This window comes from Thrips palmi, unplaced genomic scaffold (assembly GCF_012932325.1).
Source record: "Thrips palmi isolate BJ-2018 unplaced genomic scaffold, TpBJ-2018v1 HiC_scaffold_15, whole genome shotgun sequence".
Lineage (NCBI taxonomy): Eukaryota > Metazoa > Arthropoda > Insecta > Thysanoptera > Thripidae > Thrips > Thrips palmi.
In genome coordinates this window covers 7,673,442-7,693,606 of record NW_023144624.1, presented here as the reverse complement: position 1 = coordinate 7,693,606, position 20,165 = coordinate 7,673,442, and the positions used below count along the sequence as shown (strand labels likewise).

The 20,165-nt window shown below is 63.2% G+C and overlaps 1 protein-coding gene across 2 annotated transcripts in view; it reads left to right on the top strand.

Annotated features, from left to right (window-relative positions):
• The window catches only part of LOC117641581 (LHFPL tetraspan subfamily member 6 protein-like), a 112,112-nt gene that overhangs the window by 53,545 nt on the left and 38,402 nt on the right, over nucleotides 1–20,165 (top strand). For both annotated transcript variants that reach the window (XM_034379045.1, XM_034379044.1), the window contains exon 3: nucleotides 17,204–17,316. In XM_034379045.1, coding sequence (XP_034234936.1) covers nucleotides 17,204–17,316 — 113 coding nt within the window. The remainder of the gene's footprint in view (nucleotides 1–17,203; nucleotides 17,317–20,165) is intronic.

Sequence of the window (20,165 nt, the reverse complement as noted above, 5' to 3'; positions counted from 1 at the left end):
TTTTGTTTCTTTCCGTCTTTGTTTCACTTCTTTCCGCAGCTTACACCGCTTTTCGCGCTGGTTTCTACCCGGCGCCCCCACTGGCCCCAGCGCCCCCACCCCACGGCGCCCCGGGCTCCGTGCGGGCTCACGACCAGCCCCGCCTTGTAAACTATTCATGAATTAATTAACGTTTTGACATGGACACAGTTAGCAAGTTTTGCTTTACGATGCACCCCCCGTCGATGGCACACAGCGAGCTGCCCCCCTCCCACTGGCCGTGCCGCTGCGCTGCGCCCTCCAGTGTGCGACCAGGCCGGTCCTAATGGTTGTCGATTTCGCTCAGGCGGACTGGCCAGGCCGCACTTTGCCGCGGATTGGACATCCCCGGGCGCTGGCCTGGCCCCGGCCCGGCCCCGCTCCTGTGGAGCCCTTTGGACGGCGGAGCCCTTTGGACTCGGGATCGGGTCCGGGATGAAAACTGCGGCCGGCGGGCGGATTAAGACGGCGCGTTACCTGGCCAGCCCGCCCGACCCGCCGGACCGCCGGGCCGCCGGCCTGCCTCGCCTGCCTCTCCGTTTCCGGGCAATTACCCGCCGCCCGGAAACGGACCGGAAACGGACCGGAAACAGGCCGGGCCGCTCGGCCGGATCATTTGCTGCCCACTCTGCGCCCCGCATTCCGCACCCAATTGGCCTGAATTAATTTTTATTTAAATTGTTTTTATCGGCCGGTCGGTCGGGGAACCGATATATTTTATGGCAAGTGGCGCGGGGGCTGGGGTGCCTCATTAAGGCGCGACTCTATGAACGTCCCCGCCCCGCCCCGCCCCGCCGCGCCCCGCCCCGCCGCGCCCCGCCCCGCCCCGCCGCGCCCCGCCCCACCACGCTTCGCCACGTCGTACCAATCACACGGGCGGATAGGCTGACGAATAGCCGGGCGCCGAGGCCGGCATATGTGAGGCTAGAGATGCCTGTCGGTTTTTCGGTCGGACTGGGACGCCCCTGGGGCCTCAGGGCGCTCCGCGGGTTCAAAGCGTCGCCGGGGCCGAGGTTCTAATCCAGTCCCAACAAGCTTAGCGAGTAACCCCGACGCGGCCGAGAAGAAATAAAATGAAGGGCATGAAACTTGACGAAGCGTGTCCATTTTTCCCCCCAGTTCCTTCTGGCGAGCTGTAAAAGCGACGCGGTTATGCCGTCGGAATGCTCTCATCGCGCGCAGCCACACTGCGGGCGGGCATGTCGCGGCCACGTCGGCGGCCAGGCCAGGCCACCGGCCCGCCCGGACTTGCTATCTTGCCTGCGAACATACGCAAAACAAACCACCAAGGCACAAGTTATAAACTGGCCGGCCGGCCGGCCGCTGGAGCGGGGAGGGGGAGGGGAAGGGCGCTACATTCCCCGAGCTAAATTGTCCGCGGGAGGAAACAGGGGCTGCGGCGGTCAAGGGACGACAGCAGAGACCCCGGCCTGGCGGGCCTGGCGGGCAGGAGCGGTCGCCAGGGAGCACCCCCCCCCTCCTCGGCCCGCCCCTCACAAGCTGCTGCTGCCCGGCTGGCGAGCAGGCTGGCTAGCTGGCCGGCTGCGAGAGCCACTAGATCGGTCGCGATAAAACTCGATGAATTCCACTTCCACCTCCAACAGCTTGGCCAGCTTGCCCTGCTCCGTGTGGGGTCCTACCCTAACCCCCTTCCTCCCTTCCCGCCTGCCGCGCCGCGCCGCCGCGCCACCGCACCTGCCCCGCCGAGCGTTTAACTCGTGGTTTCTGCCTTCCTCAAGACTTACCGCTGACAACTCCCTCCGTCCCGCGCAGCTCGGCGCGGCCCACCCGTCCAACTTGCCTAATTACCGCAGTGTTCTCGGTGCCGGTCGGTAATTTAGCGCCAGGATTTACGAAAAAAAAGTGCCAAAAAGAAAGCGGATTACGTTAGATTCGCGCGTTGAGAGTGTGACATTCCCTGTCAAAATGAAAGGAGAAAAAGAAATCTGCTTTCATTTTTTTTCGGGGTCCGTGTTTTGGGGTTACCCTTAGTACCTCACTGGAAACACTTCTATCCCAGCTCAGTACAAAATATGCAGTTGACCTCATCAAAAATAGTGGCACTGGTACTTGAACACTGGTCTCAGTGCTCTAGCCTCAGTTTATTTTTATTTTGAAGTAACTGCCCTTCATTCCCCCCTCTCCCATGCAGCCCCCATCACCCCTCAAGTTTCGCGTGAGTTCTTTTTATTTCTTTTCATTCCTTTGTCATCTACATAAACGTACTGGGAATGACACAAATTTGAATTTGCGGTTAAAACCGCGAGCCGCTTTTGGCGCCCTCCACCCAGCAGCAGCAGCGAAGGCAAAGCGGCCCAGAAATGGGTCCTGCTGTTATTGCGCGTTGGAATTGACGCGGAGCCTGGCGAAGCCAGCGAGGCCAGCGAGGCCAGCGAGGCCAGCGAGGCCTGAGCCCCCCGCGGGGCCCGTGGGGACGTCCGCGTCCGGTCACGTCGCCGTACGTGGCGGATCTGTGCTCGCCGTGGGGCCCTACCGGCCAGGGGCCCATGCGACGCGCCCCAGCACCGTCAATGCGTCGGAAGCCGTCCGGACAGTGGCGCGTATACGTCAGGATCTTTGCAAATGTGGGACGGTGGTGGGTGGCGGGGGGCGCGGCGGACCGGGAGGGTCACTTTCCGAAACGGCCGCCCCGCCCCGCCGCGCCCCGCAACGGTCCAATTTGCATCTTACAGCCTCATCCGACCGCCTGCCGGCCCTTTCGTTTTACTCCGAACGGCCGCATCGCCGCACCGCCATGTCCGCGCCCCGATGGCCCCGTCCGATGTTACGACGCGCTGTCGCTCGTCCATACGTGTGTCATGCGCACCCCGCTTGTTGTTGTTGTTGTTGTTGATGTTGCGCAAGAGGAAATCTCTCGCGCGGAAAGTTGAGCAGCGTTTCGGCTGTCTTGATGCCGGGGGACTTTCGCCCCGGGGACCGCGTTCTTGTTTGCTTTCGCATCCGTACGGTCGTAGGCATCGCCGTGCCGTGCCGTGCCGTGCCGCGCCGAGCCGCCCCAGACGGCTCCGGCCAGCCAGGCTGGCAGCCGGGGAGCCGCTGAGACGTGATAGGTGAGAATGATGAAGTCAGGTGGTAGCATGAGAAGTTGGTGACGGCCTCGCCTAGCTGCAGCGAACACAACTCTGGCGTGTAAATCACCCCGCCAGGGGAGGCCGTAAGGCGCCCTGAGAGACGACGCGAGCCCCGGCTGGTGTTTGTGTGTGTGAGCGGGCGTTTGTGTCTGTGTGAGGAAGGGTGACACCACCTGCGTCGTTTGTCAGGCACTAAAGGGAGAGAAAGAGGGGAGGGCGCCGCGACCCGTGACACCGTTGCGGCCCGGGACGCTCTTCTTGCCGCACAAGCAGTGCGTCTCCACGATTGGCTCGGAACGCGCTGTCCCCGCCCCGCCCCGCACCGCCCCGCCCCGCCGCCGAAGGCTCCGAGACCGCCAAGTAGTTGGTCTGGACGGCGCCGTGCTGCTGGCTGCAGCTGCTTCTTGGCAACTTTGGGCTCGTTAATCATGCACAGGCCGTGCTTGTTGTGATCGCCGCCGTCGCGCTGGACGTGGTGGACGTGGTGGACGCGGTGGACGCGCTGACCCTCCCCGACGGGCCGGCCGCGGTGCCGCCAGGCGTTCGCGTCGATTGCGGACGCACCTGGGGGCAGTGCGCAGCGCACCTGGCCCGTCGACGCGACCTCGGCGGCCAGACACAGGAGATCGACAGTGGGTCGGAAAACTCCCACGGCGCCAAACCGGAAGTGACGGGGAGTCGAACTCGGTGAGCGCGGCCACCAGTAGCAAATCCCCGATCCGATAAGAGGGAAGCGGGGGAACCGAACCTGCCGCCGAAATTCAGCGACGCCCATAAAGTGCGGCGAAGATTATCTAGCCAACATTTTTTTTCTCTCTATTGCTTCTCGCCGCGACGATTCTCGCACTCATCGTCCGCCCGTCCATCAAGTAGCCCAGCCCGCCCCGCCCCGCCCCCTGACTACCCCCCGCCACGCCGTCGCACCATCAGCGATAACTGTTTTAGCGCAGCTGACGGCCTCAATCACTCAAAGGAAATTAATGTTTCTCCGACATCACTTTTTCAGCCGAAGCAGCAGGAACAGCAACTTTTCCGCCTTCCCGCTCCACTCGATGACCCCCGCCTCCTTATTTGGCCGTCTTCTGGCCAGCCGGCCCAGCAGGCTGATTCCGAGAGTGACTTTCGTCGCTCTGTCTCTGTCGCACTTATAGGGCGTCCGGTGCAGGTGCGAGAGAGACAGAGAGAGACTCTCGGAATCAGTCTGCAGGGCCGCACGGCGCACGGGGGTGCTGTAACGCGGCAGCGCGGCAGCGCGCTCCCTGATTGCCGGAGCGTTCCCACCGATCGCCGCCAGCCCGCCAGCCCGAGCAGGCAGGCAGCCGGCCGCTACGCCGTCGAAATAACGCGGTTCTGTTTCCGGTTCGCGGTTGGGCCGCGGGCTGGGCGTTGATGAAGCGGACGGGGTGGCGAAGCGAGGTGCGTAGTGCCCGCGGCGACGCTGGCCGAACGGCCGAACCTCGCTGCTCGTGCCGTAATTGCCAACTTAATCTGCATCTTAGCGAATCTTTAAGTTATCGCCCGGCGGGTGTAAAAGGCAGCGCCGACCCACTTTGAGATGAAAGGATGCGGTCGGAGGTGCGGGGGAGGAGAAGAGCGAGAGGGAAAATGAGAGAGAGAGAGAGAGAGAGAGAGAGAGAGAGAGAGAGAGAGAGAGGGGGGGGGGGGGTAGGGAGAGGTAATGGACCATGGCACCGCGGCACCGCCAAGGGCCAGCCTTATTTTCGGAGGATTTCGCAGCGATAGGAAAAGTTTTTCATTACCTGCGCGCCCAGATTAATCCAGCGGCGCGTTGACTCGGCGCCAAACCGGCCGGATTAGTCCGTCTCCCGTTGGCCGCGCGATCTGCGCGTCCGGCCCGCGAGTTGGCAGGTCGCGGGTTCGACTCCCCGCGAGTGAGGGACGTTTCTTCGCTGAACGTTTATTTTTATTTTACTTGCCGTGTCTCCAGAGTAGGCTTCTGACGAATCGGTACACGTTTAACTGGTCGTCCCCCGGTCCCCAGGCTGGCCGAGCGGGTCCACTCGTGTTTCATGCGCAATATTTCAAGCCCGCCCCCGCCCCCGGCCGCTCCTCACCGCTCCCCGGTGACTCCCCTGATGGAATATGATATCCTTCCTAAGGTGGCGCCGAACGCAAAGTTTGTTCGGAGCTGTATAAATCACTGCGCCGGACCGTCACTTGAGTCCCAAATTGTTTTCCGTAGAGCCTGCCAGGCTGCCAGGCCCGAGCCCAACCGGCCGAATAAAGAATCGACTGAAAGACACACACAGGCAACAAGCAGTACACACACACTCACACATGCACACGGACACGGGCTAACGTATGCCCGGCCTAATTACTATCGACCTACATTTTCCCGATCCGTGAAAATAAAAATGGACCTACAGTGTCGTCATGGATAGCGGTTCGGAGCGAGAGCGAGGGGGGAGGCAGGGCTTAAATACGAGAGGGGTTGGAGAATGGCCGAAAGAAAACGAAGAAAAACAGCGGCAACCGAGCGAAAATGAGCGGCCGAATTACTGGCGGCTTTAGCCGTGAAACACCGAGCATGGCGGCGGTCCGGGCAGCCTGGGGCAGCCTGGGGCAGCCTGGGGCAGCCTGGGGCAGCCCGGCCTCGTCCTCATCGTCCGCAGGCCTCGTCGCCGTCCTCGCCCCGTCCCTGTATTAGCGAGGGGACATTTATTTGGCTGCGCCGCATTTTATTCTATGAGCCAGGGCCTCGGCCTCGGCGTCGGCCAGCCTTTCTGCCGCCGCCCTGCGAGCGAGTGTCTTCGCTTGAAAAGCGCGGTCACGCCATTCCCGTGTTAGGGGCCCGGCCGCTCCGGCCCCAGCACAGCGCGCAGCACAGCGCGCACCACACGCCGAGGCCTGCGAGGGATCTCCGCCGCAAAATAACGACGCGGCGAGGTGCCACTCCTCAACGCCCTGGCCGTGGCGGAGGCCGTGCCGGAGGCCGTGGCCCGGGTCGTGCGGGCGGCGGTCGCCCCCGGGCCTCCCTCGCGCCACCCCAGCCGCAGTTACAGGCCGCACTGATTTAGGGCCTAGTTTGCCAGCCGCGAAGAAGGCACCGGAAAAACGGAACGCGAACCGCCCCGGCTGGTGTTCGAACCCGCGTGCTTGGCATTCGATTCGGGCGGCAGAGCCACCTGGCACCTTGGCGGTGGTGAGGCCCAGGCCAGGCCCTTCAGGGCCACCACGGGGACGCCGCACCGCCACCGGGGGAGGCTGGAACTTGGATATGAATGGCTGAGGGCGGTTGATTGGATCACTGTACGCACGGTCCACAAGGCCCACAAGGCCCACGAGGCCCACGACGACCACGACGGCGCCCCCACGGGCCGAAGACGCCCCAAGCCCCACGCCACGCGAGGTCGACACGGCCGCCGAGCCACGGCACGGCCACGGCACAGCCCGCCAAATGGCACTTAGCAGTTCATCAGCAAGTCTCTTGCGGGGGCCCTGCCGGCCCTGCCCTGCCGGCCCTGCCCGGCCCTGCCCTGCCTGCCCTCGGCTAAGGCGGGGGCGGGCGGAGCAGGACGGCGAGGCGAGGCTGGGCTGGTCTGACCGGCCAGTCGCTCACGGCGCTGAATCGCAAGTGGCTCATTATTTGGAGGCGAGTGCCCGAAGTGCCCATTGGCCTCGGCCCGCTCCTCGGCGCGCTGCTTCGTGCCGTTCGGGCCCACTTCGGCCTCACTTCGGACCCACTTCGGGCCGCGGACCAACGACAATCGCCGGGCGGCACACACGATTTAGCTAAGCACACTGGCACACATTGGGCCTTGCCGGAAACCAATCGTGACTGGAATGGACTTGCCTGGGCGGCGCTGCCTGGGCCTCGGCTCGGCATCGCCTTGTCGGGCGGCGATTCACGGCGCCACTACATCCCGATCCATCCCGGGGAGGAGAGGAGGGCCCTAAGTAACGGCGCCGCATGTGCTGCTTATCGTATCGCCCCGGCCGTGTCGCAGTCCAAACGGCCTCATGAAGGCCGAATAATAGTGCTGTTAAGATAAGGAATTCATGTTCTAAGCGGCCTTCATTAAGGCGCCCCGGCGGCAGGTGCGTCTCGCGCTCACAAAACCAACGTACCGGCCGGCCGGGCCCGGGTTCGAATCCCCGCAAAGTGGCGGCGTATTTTCCTTCCTCCTCCGGTTTTGGTTGCAGTGCAAATAATTACGCCCCATTCGGTTTCGTATTAGCCCCCCCCCCCAAGCGGGCGAAACGCCGCGCCTTCTTTCCGGCACCCCGCAGCGAGAGGGTGTAATTCACACGGAGAGCATCTGGTCGTCTGTCGTGCCGCGGGACCTTAACCCTCTTTCTTAGAGAGCTTACGGCGGGGTGCGGCGCCGGGGGAGGGGACATGTTTTGTTGCGGTAATATTGCTTAGATTGCCCGCAGGATTGCTTTAGTGCCTCAGTGAGAGCAGCAGCAGCACCAAGTGCCTGCAAGGCAATTTTTTTTTCTCCTCTCTTTTTTCTCGGCTCACCGCGCACTACGCGTGTTCGTCCCCCCCCCCCTCTCCCCCCTCCCTTCCCCAGCGTTGGTAATTTCGCGCGGAGATTCCCGGGGCGGCTTCTCTGGAACAGCTTCCCGAAAATGATTCTTATGCGATTTTTGTGGGCCGGATTTACGACGCGGACGCGCCGCCCAACTGCATTTTGTAAATGAATTCCTCTGTCTCTCTTTCTCTCTCTCCCTCTCCCGCCTTTTGTGCCGCCCAATGAAAACGTAATAGTCCTCTTGCTTCCTCTTTTATTTCTAAGGAAGTGCGTCCCATTATTGGCTTATCTAGTCAATGTCTTGTAACGGGCGAGCCGCAGAGCGAGGGGGAGTTCGCTCTGCGTGCGTGCGTTTGTGTGTTTGTTGGTGCGCTTGTATGTGTGTGGGTGTGTTGGTGGGAAGGGGCTGCTTCTGAGGGTCGGTGATCATGGCGAAGTACACTAACGTTTATTTGTGACACAGTGGTCCACTAAAGCCCCCTCCCCCACACTGGATTATCGCGGCGACCTGCATCTCGGCCTCCTCGTCGCCTCATCGCCCAAATTGCCAAGTTGTTGGCCATATTTCGTGGGCCCACTTGGTCGGTTGACAATCAGTATCGGCCCGCCGGTTCCGGCCCGGCATGTTTTCACCGACCGGCAAACAAATGCACATAACTCATGTACTGGCCGATACACGCACACACACACGGGCACCGTCACGCACACACACACACACACTCACGCACACGCACGCTAAAGCGGCAAAGTTTGCGGCAATAACTCTGCGCTTATCGACCTTACCTGCCTCGCTCGCGCGCCTGGGAGAGAGCGCCCCGTGGGTAGGCAACCCTGCGCCGTCCGCGCGCGGCTGTGCGCCGGGCTGGCCTACCCAGCCGTCTGCGGGCGGCGGGGCGGCTAGGCTCGCAGCACCATTCATCCGGCCTGCCTGCCTGCCTGCCTGCCTGCCTGCCTGCCTTCCTCGCTGCCTGGCTGCCTGGCTGCCTGCCTGCCCGCCTGCCCGCCTGCCTGGCTGCCTCGCTGCCTGCCTGCCTGCCTTCCTGCCCGGGTCTTCCTGGCGCGGCTCGGCACGGCGCGCCACTGATCGGCCGAACCTAATGGACCAAGTTAAAATGGACGGAGCAGGTCAGGCGCGCCATAGGTGTAGTGGCAAAAAGCCGCCGCCCCTTCCCCGCCCCCTTTTCCCAGTGTCCCCGATCATTACGGGCCTCGCTCTCCCTCAGCCTGCCCAGCGACCGCCTCGGCAGAGCTAAACTTTGCTAATTGTGCGCGCTGCTGCCTGTTTTTGTTTTTGTTTATGCTGGCCGCAGCGCCGCCGCCATGGTCCATTATTTCCGAATGTTCGGCCCGCGAGAACGTCGATGGGGCAGCGCGCCGCCCGCTGTTGGCAGCACTGACTGGCCGTCCGGTGCGCAGACTGCAGCGCGCCAACCCGGAGGGAAGAAAACCCAGGGCCCTTTCGAGGAGCGAAAGCAGAAAGCAACGCCTCGCGGAATGAATGGTTGAAAGCGCGTTATTAACCGCGGTAACGGCAACGCCGCAACGCCGCAACGCGGGCCGAGGCGCTGACCCTGGAGCGGTGCAGGCGGGGAAGGGAAATCGTTCGGCCGGCATCATCGCGCCGCGGCACCGCGGCAGCACCGCGGCGAAACCTTTACGCTCCGCGGCGTTCTTTGTTGCTCCCTTCCTCCATTTTTCTTTCTTTCTCTTTCTCTCTCCCTGGCGAGGCGGCGTTGCGCGGCTTGTCCAAATGAATGCCGCCTTTTGTTAAGTTGGCAGCCGAATTAGTGACCGGCGATGCGATGGCAGCGGCTCGCCGTGCAGCCGCCGAGCCCTAGCCGCCCCGTCGACCTGCGCCGAGACCTGCGCGCAGTCAGGCCGAACGCGGCGCGTTTTCCTCGTTGCTCTGTCCCCATCGCACCCCGCCAGAGCGACAGAGACAGCGAGCGCGACGCGCGAAATGTGTGGCAACTGTTCGGAATCTGCCTGCCTGTCAGCCTGTCTGCGCGTTTACACGTTTCGATTTTTCGACCAATTACCCCGCATGCGGCCGCACCGCCGCTCCTCGCCCCGCCCCGCCCCGCCCCGCCCCGCGTCGCGCGGATATTGCTTCATTTGCGACGATCAGCGCCGCCAGCGCCGCCAGCGCGGCCACCGGATGGCGTCACGCGTGGGGCCCTGCCGCCCTGCCGCCCTGCCGCTGTGAGGCGTCGCGGGGCGTCGCGGGGCGTCGCGGGGCGTCGCGGGCGTCGCGGGCGTCGCGGGGCGTCGCCCTGTCGCGCGGTTTCACCGACAAAATTGAGCGCCGCGCGGGGCTTTGAGGGCGGAGGGGGAGGGGGAGGGGAAATCGAATAGGCGCGCCTTCAAGTCGCCCGCTTTGCCGCGCCGACCAAATCGCGGCCAGAAATAGCGGAGCGGGGCCGAGGGGGCCATTTACCCCGCCATTTGTTTTTTGTACTCTATTTAATTGCATTCCAGTGTGGGCGTGCGCGTGTGAGTGTGTCTGTACAGTACGGATAGTAAGACCTTATCTAATTATTTGATGGCGCCGCTGCCGCGGGTGCCGCTGCGCCGCACCGCGCCCTGTGAACCTGCCCGGCGCCACGTACGTGTCGTGTTTGCATGTGGCTGTGTGTGCAGTGGCGTGCGTGCGTGTGTGCGTTCGGCGACGTGAGCCAGAGCGTGAGGGTGGCTCAAATCATCCATCAGGAAGGGTATGCAGGCAAGCCCCTGGGTGCGCGCTGTGTGTCTCGGGGCCGCCCGGGGCCGCTCGGGGGCCCCCGCAATATTCCGGTCATATTCTCATAATTAAAACGGAGCCGTTACGGTTTACGGCCCGAGACGCTCAGCACTTTGGGAGGGCGGCGCGACGCGACGGCCGGGGCGGGGTGGGGCGGGGCGGGGCGGGGCTGGGCGGGGCGGCGGCGCTGAGTTAGTGGAGACAGTGGAGACAGTGGCAGAGCGAAGCGCTGAAGTGAGACAGTCTTAAGCCCGCCGCCTTTTATTATTGCCCGTTGGTGGCCCTGGGCCGAGCCGGGCCGAGCCGAGCCCCTTGTAGGGCTGCTTGTCTCGCCCTTGTAGCCTCGCGCAGGGCTGCGAAGGGTTGCGCGAGGGGCTGCGAGGGGCCGCGGAGGGCGCCGGCAAGAGTGGCCCACTTGTAGCTCAATCTAGCAGTATAGGCACAGTCGCCTACTCGTCGCCGCGTCGCCTCCTCCACGTCGAGCTTGTCGTGCTGCTCCAAGTCGCCCGCGCCCTTAGGGGGCTGCTTGTTGCCTCGCGCGATTTGCTTACAAAATGCCACCGCCAACAACAACAACAACAACAACAACAACAACAACAACAACAACAACAACAACAAAAACAAAAACAACAAAGACTACAGCACCAGCAGCGCTGAATTTATTTCCGGCCGCCTGAAAAATCCCTGTGCCGTTTGTCGGCCGGAGGACGAGATAGCCATCCGCTGACCGTGGCGGGGTGGAGTGGGGCGGGGCGGGGCGGGGCGGTCTTGATGAGCGCGCGGCTCGTTGCACGGCTGAGCGAGTGCGGCAGTGCGCCGCGGCCTGCCCGCAACTTGGGGGAACTCCCACTCATAACTAAGGGGGTGTAAGCAGTAACTCTGGCGGGGCGGCGAGTCGTCCGCGCGGGGCTCCGGGCTCCAGACTCCAGGCTCTGGACTCCGGCGGCGGGCATCGGGCTGGATGACGCGCGGCCCGATGCGCGTGCGCGGCACGGCGCGGCACGGCGCGGCACGGCGCGGACGGGGAGACACAAAAGAACGTCGCGCTCGGCACGGCTCGGCACATAATCGCATCGAACGACCGGAGCCGCTAATGGCTGTCGATGGCCCTTTGGAGACACGTCTCGGCGGGGCGGGGCGCGCCGGGGTGGGGCGGGGCGGGGCGGGGCGTGCCCGACACGACGACCTTGTCGACAATAACCGTTCCTGATAACCGTCCGATGCTCGTCCACATAATCGTTGCCCCGGTTACACCGCGCAAACAAGGCCACTCCGTCGACTAGTACGTTGGAGCCCAACCCCGCGCGCCCCACCACGCCCCGGCAGGCCACGCCCCGCCACGCCCCGCCGCCCGAAACCTGAGAGGAGAGGCCCCGGTGATGGCTGTCACTCTGTGCGGGCCAAGGAGCCGTGACTTGAAGCAACAACAGCCCTAAACTCCAGCGAACTGTAACTGTAGCGGCGGCTCTCTTAGCCGTGCGCGCCGCGCGCCAGCGGTGCGGATCTTGGACTCCGATGCCCAAGGTGTTGGGGTTGTTCGCGTCTGCTCCCCTCACAATGCTTGTCGGCGTGTTTGCTCGACTAAATCTCAGTCATCGTTTTCGCGAGGTCTGTGCACTCTTTCAAGGTCTCCGCATCAGGCGGTTGCTCAGGGCCGCAGCGAAATACAAACTCAATTCTTCAAATGGTGTTTCCCCTGGCCGCGCTGGCTTGCACTCCACTCGACTGCGGGTTCGGCGTCCGAGCGAACCGACGCGGGCCTCCGCCGCGCCGGCCGCCGCAGTTTCGCAGCGACTGGTAATGTGGGAAGTGGGCAGATGTCACCGCGGCGGGGCGGCGGGGTGCCGGGGCGGCGGGTCTTCAGCGGGGCCTTGGTGACCGCGACGGGCCACGGCCTCCACCACGGCCACCACCGCGGCGACCTCGGTGCGGGCTTTGCAAACTTTGGCCCAACTGTTGGCAAAGCCTTCTTGTCGCCGACTGGCCACCCCGGCGTCGTGGAGGCGGTCGCGTCCCCGGCTGTCCCCGCCTGCCCCGGGCTGTCCCAGGATGTCCCAGGCTGTCCCAGGATGTCCCAGGCTGTCCGCCGTGAGTAATCTTGGCCTTCCGGTCCTCGCCGCGCCGCCTTTGTATCGAAACCCAACCCGGCCGGCCGGGCGACGCGGCGTGGCCGTGGCCGGCGTGGCGGCGGCCAACAACAAAAGAAATATCGGCTTTCAAGCCGCCCGGCCGGCCCACCGCGACCAACGGCCTGCGCAGATAGTGGCGCCATAAAGAGGCTTCCGCGCCGTAAAGCAGCCGATGCACGCCGCGATGCACGCCGATGAGTCGATGGCCGACCAGTGCGAAGTGCCCTGGGTACGCCCCGGCCGGCCAGGTGCCCTGGGCTTGCCCCGCCACACGCGCTGTGCGTTGTTCAGGGGAGCAGAGAATATTTCTTTCTTTTTCCTTCTTTTTTTTCGAATTTATTTTTGACCCGCCCAAGATGTATGCGTTGCGCGATGTCACGTGACTGCGACCCTCGCCCCCCCGGGCCACGTGACCGACTGTTCCAGCCAGCCGGCCGGAGGTCAGGCCCGTCAGGACCCCGATACAGCGGGCCACCCCGTCCCGCCCCGCCCCGTCGTATCTCTGCCATTTGTCAAACTTGGCCGGCGATACATACGTCTGCCCCGTTATGCACGGCCTCCCCCTCCCCCTCCCCTCCCACCTCGACGGCCGGGCCGGGCGGCCGGACCGACGAGGCTGGCGGCCAGCATTGGGGGTCCACCCCGCAAGTTTGGCAGGCAACCGTATAGGCCACTGAACCGCCGCGGCGCAGCAGCCCTCCCCGTTCCGCGCCGCCTCGCGCGATCGCGGCCGACTAGGCCGTGTTTGTGTTCGGCGCGGCCGCAGCGTGCCCTTCCGGGCATGCCGCATTCTAATAGAGAAAGTGAAACGCGCGCACACACACACACCACACACACGCACGCACGCGCGCACGCACACACACGCGCGCGCGCGCCCCGGTCCGCGCACGTCCCCCTGGAGACGGGCTCCGGACACGGCCGCCATTTTTCACCGAATCGTTTGCATAAAGCCTATATTTCCCGTTGCTGCTGCCATCTTCCTCCCCTTGGGCCATTCGCCCTGAGTAATGTCTCCGTCGACTAGACAGTGTTTTGTTTGTAAAACTCGACCTCCATCATCAAGATGCGACATTGTTTTGACAGAACCCCTGGGCGTATCCGCCCCCTCCCCCTCCCCCTGCCCGTCCCTCGGCCCGCCCCCCACGCGGTCCACAGCCCTGTTTCGTCCCCCAAGCCTTAAGACTGATATTTGTTCGGGAAATCGCGAAATTCGGCGCGTGTGTCGTGAGGGGTGCGAAGCCCGGCGAAGCCCCCGCGTCATCGCCCACCCCGGCGGGGCGTGGCGGGGCGTGGCGGGGCGTGGCGGGGCGTGCCGGGGTGTGGCGTGACACCCCGGGCCGGCATACAAACGAGATCATTGAGCCAATGCACCGTCCGCCCCGCCCCGCCCCGCCCCGCCCCGCCTGCACGCCGCGGGGAACGGCGCACACCGCACCGCGTGAGGCGTGTGCGTGTTGGGGACAACACCCTGCGCTGCGCGCCCTGCGCCGGTCGCTGCCCGGGGTTCAACACCGGCCGTCGCGAGATGCGAGGGGCGAAAACGAAAATAGTAAAAGCAAGCATAAAGTAAAACGGGGGTGTGCCTTAAAGTCGAAAAAAAAAAGCAGACGAAAAGTGGGAACGTAAAAGCGACGCCAACTATTGCTCAGAGCGGCGAAGTGCCGCAACAGCTTCACCGTCGGAACGGTGTTTTGGTGTGTGGTGCCGTCGGTACCGCGTCTGGTGAACTTGGCCTGCCGTGCCGCGCCGTGCCGTGCCGTGCCGTGCCCCGCCGTGACGAGCCGGGGCGTCCTCATCGAAGTTGGCGGTATGAAGGCGCGTGGCTTTGGCAGGTCCGCATCAGCGGAACAGGAAAGGAATCGGCTTGGAGTCGGGGCGGCGAGGGCGAGGCGGCGAGGGAGAGCGAGGGAGGGGTGAAAGGGGCGGGGGAAGGGACGGACACGTCTCAGACCATTTGTCGCTGGCCCGAAAACGACCCGGACACTCCGCAGACGTGTCGCAGACGTGTCGCGACGCCCTTCGCCGCAACACTCACATAACAATCTCCCGCTCGCCGCGAGGGGAGGGGGCGATCGCCCTGCGTGTCGCGAGGAGGGAGGGGAGGGGAGGGGAGGGGAGGGGAGGGGGAAGGCGGCACCGAGAACGCGGGCCAAATTAGTTTAAGAGGGAAAATGGACACCGGGGGCATTGTGCTCGCCGACGACGCCGACGACGCCGATTGGTCAGAGAAACGAGCGGCACTCCCGGGCCGATAAATCCAGGCTGCCGCCGCTGCCGCCGCACTGGAAGTCCGATTCCGACTGCCGCGTTCCGTCGTGCTGTCTCTCTCGCACTCGCGGGGCGCGCCGCGGCGGTGCGAGAGGGGCGGACGCGGCGCGGCGTTCCGAGCCAGCCAGCTGGGGCACACCGCCTGGCTGTCGCCGCGCTGTCGCCGCGCTGTCGCCGCGCTGTCGCCAATGAAAAGCAAAGCAATCAGACCTCGGCTCGGCCGTGCCTGCTCGCCTCCATCTCCGTCGGGCTGCTCTCCGAGGCTCTCCGAGGGGCTGGCCGCGAGGGCCGCGAGGTGGCGCGCCCACTGGGCCGTCCACCGCGGTGCACTGCATCACGGCGGGGAGGGGGAGGAGGGCGAGGCGGCGCCGCTAGCGGAGCTCCTCGCTTTCCGACTGGATGCCTCAGCCTCAGCGCTCAACTTAGCGCGGGAACAACTTTCGCAATTAAAATATAGCTCGAGACACAACGCGCGCCCCGGCGGCGGCCCGGCGGCCCCTGTGATAGACGGCGAGGTATTTTACCGCCGCCAACTGCCTAGCTGTCTGCCTGGCTGCCTGGCTGCCTGCCTGCCGCCTGACTGCTTGGACGCTCGTCATCGGCAGCCGAGAGTGTCGACGCCATTAGTCGCCTCATCCCTGTCGACTTTTTTCCCCTCCAGTGATGTGGCAACGCCACGCCCCGCCCTGCCACGCGGATGCAGCAGCGGGCCATCAATGTGTGATTTGCCGTCTGCCAGTATGTTCCATCTTCACACGCCCCATTCCCCATTCCCCCTCCCCCTCCCCCTCCGCGGATCCACGCCGCCGATTTCTCACCGTCCGCCCGTCCGTCCGAGAGTGTGGCACAGTGGGCCAGAAGACCGGTGGAGGCGGCCGAAACTCTAGACTTGTTTTGAGCTCCAGAGTCGCTAAACGGGACTCGAACCGAACGTGTGGAACCAATGGATTGCTCTTCGAACGAGGAATCCATTGGTGGGGTCACACGTTCGGTTCGAGTCCTTTCGAGACTCTGGAGCTCCAAAACGCGTCTAGACTTTTGGCGGCCTGCACCGGTCTTCTGGCCCATTGCGCGTGGTCTTCCCCTGGTCTTTACCGTCTCCGCAACCCAAAGCCACCTTATACTTCAAATTTGCCGCGCCATGAACCGAGGCCGGCCGCGCCGGAGCCGGAATTCATTAAATGGAAATCGGCGCGTCGCCGCGTCCTGCCTGCCGCCTTATTTCTGCCCAGTAATATATTTGCGTAGTGTATTGACTTTTTCTGCGGCCGCCGCAATTTAAATCGAGATTATTTTTTCACCCCCCGAAGCCGCGATCTGATCGGCGCGACGTCGCGACCCCCGGACCCGACCGCCTCTTTTGCTCGAATGCATTAACAGTGTACACTGGAGAGCGATGGGGACAGGGGGCAGGCCGGGCCCCGTCGGGGGCTCGCATCCTCTCTGGTCGGATGACAGATTAGGTTGGGCCGATTGATGAATCGAATTGAGGAGGGGTGTGGGATGGTGTAGGAACGCGGGGGCGGAGTCATCAGATGCCCTGCGGCTCCCTGATTCTATCTGACCACAGCCCTGCAGCCAGCCGTGCAGCCAGGCAGGCAGGCAGGCAGCCAGGCAGCAGGCAGGCAGGCAGACAGCCAGGCAGGCAGGCAGGCAGGCAGGCAGGCAGGCAGCAGGCAGCCGTGCAGGCCAGCCAGGCAGGCAGGCAGGCAGGCAGGCAGCCAGGCAGGCAGCCAGGCAGGCAGGCAGCCAGGCAGGCAGGCAGGCAGCCAGACAGGCAGGCAGGCAGGCAGCCAGGCAGGCAGGCAGCAGGCAGCCAGGCAGGCAGGCAGCCAGCAGGCAGGCAGGCCAGGCAGGCAGGCAGGCAGGCAGCCAGCCAGGCAGGCAGGCAGCCAGGCAGGCAGGCAGCCAGGCAGGCAGGCAGCCAGGCAGGCAGGCAGGCAGGCAGGCAGGCAGGCAGCCAGCAGGCAGGCAGGCAGGCAGGCAGGCAGGCAGGCAGGCAGGCAGGCAGGCAGACAGCCAGGCAGACAGCCAGGCAGGCAGGCAGGCAGGCAGCCAGGCAGGCAGGCAGGCAGGCAGCCAGGCAGGCAGGCAGGCAGGCAGGCAGGCAGGCAGGCAGGCAGGCAGGCAAATGACGCCTTTTTGGCAACACGGCCTAATGACGGACGCTAATAACGCGCTGGCGTGCCGGGGCGCTGGACGTGAAAGGGACTCGAGCGGATCGCCACTCCATCACGACCACGCATGCACTGCATACAGAGCACCGCAGCCTTGTTGTTGCGGGTTCGATTCCCACCCCCTCCTCGTTTCGAAAATCCGTGGCGGCTGTCCGCTGTGGCCGTCAGGCACCATCAGGTGCAGCGACTGGACGACTGTGGCTGCCTGCACGCGCGTTGCGGCGGCATGCTGATCCGTGTCACTCGACTCTCTAATCTGACAGTGGCGTGGTTGTTGCAGGGCCGGCTGCTGGACAGGGTGGACGCGTACTTCGGCAGCTTCCGGCGCTGCACCTACCCGCAGGTCTCGGCGGGCGAGATCCGGATCGTCGAGGAGTGCGGCAGATACTCGAGGTAAGTGTCCGTTTTTATTTTTATTTTTCCCCTCCCGGGTTTTTGTGCTGTTTTAATTTTTCGCCGTTCCATTGGCAACGCGTCGCGTCATTCCGGCTCCACACGGCGCCTGCTCTGATTTCTCCGTCGGCCGCGCGCGGCGGTCGGTCCGAATAATTGGCTGAGCGAACCGAACACGCCGTTTCGCCCGTGTTTTACGGTGCATGAACGTAGTGTTGTTGTCAACACTATTGCTCGCTCACCGTTGCGCCGTTGCGCACCTGAGTTCTCGCTCGCCCCGCCGGTGTCACTCGCAGCACCGCGGCGCCTCGAAGCAGGCCGTCATGCTGCAGGGAGGCCCCGCCGGGCGCGCCGTGCATGGTCACTCTTTTTTTCATCGCCAGTCGCAAATTTAACGCCCCTGCGACGTCGTGTGGGGTGGGGGCGGGGCGGGGCGGGCGCTCCGTATATGACGGCGCTGCACGTGACGTCGTAACGACACACACCAGGGAGAGCGGAGGAGAGGAGAGGGCCGTCGCCTCCACCCTTGCCGTCTTGAATTTATAATCAAACAAACAGAAAAATCTGCGGGCGGAGAGCGTCGGCCGCGACGCCTCATTTGCAAGTTTAAACTTTGTAATCGTTACGGCCAGGAGGATGGCCCCGCCCCGCCCCGCCCCGCCCGCCCGCCCCGCCCCGCCCGCCCCGCCCCGCCCCGCCCCGCCCCGCGAGGGGGCCGGGCCAAGGCAGGAGCGCAGCCCAAGGCGCCTGCAGCAGCGTTATTGTGGGTTCGTCGCTTTCCCCCGTCTGGGCCGTGCTGGGCCGTGCTGGCCGGCTGGGCCGGGCTGGGCCCTGAGCCCCGGGCTGGACCCGCTGGACCCGCCGGCACTGCCCATACTTCGCTGGGGGCGGGCGCAGCACGCAGCATACACTGTCCGGAGAAATTAAAAATTAATTCCGAAGGCAAATAAATAAATCGATAGAGAGTGACGTGTTTGTATGTTTTCCCGCGGGCGAAATGTTTCGGACGACACGTTCACGTTCCCCGGGCGGGCGAAGGCGGGCGAAGCGAGCGGGCGCACTCCTGTAATAATCGCACTGCCTTTTGTAACATGTTTCATTTTTTTTCAATAACTGTTACAGAAATTGTATCACGGGGGAAACGAATTTTTATTGCTATTGGCAGATTTCGTAACCGACGGACTTTTTACATTTTGAATCGGCGGGACAAGCTTAAAATGAAAATAATAAAGAACAGCCTCCGTGGGACAGTTGCCTTGCCAGTCTGCCCGCGCGGACCTTTCCAGCGTACCTGGCAACAGAACGACCCCACTCTCAAATCAACGGGCCGGTACGGCTCCATTCGCGGACGCCTTGGGGCGGCCCTTTTTTCCGGGGACCTCATGCCGCGCCCCGCTAAGGCCCGCGCACTTGCCGGACAGATACGAGACGAGCATGACAGAGCCGAAAATGAAAGCATTACTCAAAGTCGAGATCCTACGCACTGGCAATTGGCCCGAAAACATCTGGTTTTTCTCGATACGAATTGTACCGTTACAATTTTCTGTATCAGTTTGTCAAACATAATTGTAACCTTCATGTAACAAATTCTTCATGGTCCAAAGATTCATTTTTCTGTCACCGGCCCCTTTTACAATTCCTGCCATCACCCACATTTGTCAACCCACGCCGGTGATACAATCCTGCATCAAAATGATACCAATTCTGTAACTTTTTTTAGAGTGTGGGACAGCTTCCCTGTATTTTTGTCGCACTGCCTTTTTTTATTTGTTTCATTTTTTGTTCAGTTTTTATACTCGCGCGCTGAAGGGAGAAAAGGGGGGAAAAGGCGAAATGATAATCATTCGCTCATTCGGCGGCCCGCGGCCCACGGCAGCTCTTTTGCATTTTGAATGGCAGGCGGGACAAATAATAATAAAAATAATAACAAAAACAGACCGTGCGAGGCACAGTCTGCCTGCCAGCCTGCCAGCCTGCCCGCGCGCGGAGCCTGTTACCAGCGTTACCTGGCGCAACAAAACGAGTTTCCGCCTCTTCAAATCAACGACGGCGGTAACGAGGTTCCATTACCGCGGCTCGCATTTGCACACACTCTTTTTTACGTCACCTCACTGCCGCGCATCCACGCCACGCACGCTCTCGCGCACAGTCGGCCGGACAGAACGTGGCAGAGCGAGCAGATGACAGCGCCGACTCAAATGAATCGCGTTTGTTGCCGCAGAAAACCCGCGAGAAATGCCAACAAATGGCGAAATGGCGCCGACCGCGCGGCGAGGCCGGCCGGACCGTGGCCGACTTTTTCACGTGTGTTGTCCCCCCCCCTCCCCCTTCCTCTCGGTCGTCGGCACGGCCGCTACCCCCCTCCCTCTTTCTCTCTCGGCCCGGGGCCCATGCCAAGCCCCCTGCCCCCCCCCCCCCAGCCTCCTTTCCATTTCCTTCCCGCATTGTTGCAGCCGGTCAGAGTGCCGCTGCTTTTGTTAGCCTTAAGTATGTGGTCATTTTTCACGTTTGTCGTACTGCGTCAGGTCTATCTCTTTCCGCCCCCTCCCCCTTCCTCTTCCTCCCTCTCTGTCTCTTTCCCTCTCCTTTGCGTCTCCTTTCGCAGACTCCTTCTCCGCGGAGCCATACGCAATGCTGCCAACTCTCCGGCTGAATTTTCGTTTCCCGCCATTATTTTTGTTTTTTAAATGAAGTAAATTCGTAGAGGGCAAACAAATGTCTGGCTAAGTGTAGCGCGCCTTCCGCTGCGCCGAGGCTGGCTGGCTGGCTGGCTGGCTGGCCGGCCCATTGTGGACCAACCTTTGGCTAATTCTGCTCGTAACAATTCATGAATTTTCATGCCGCGGTTT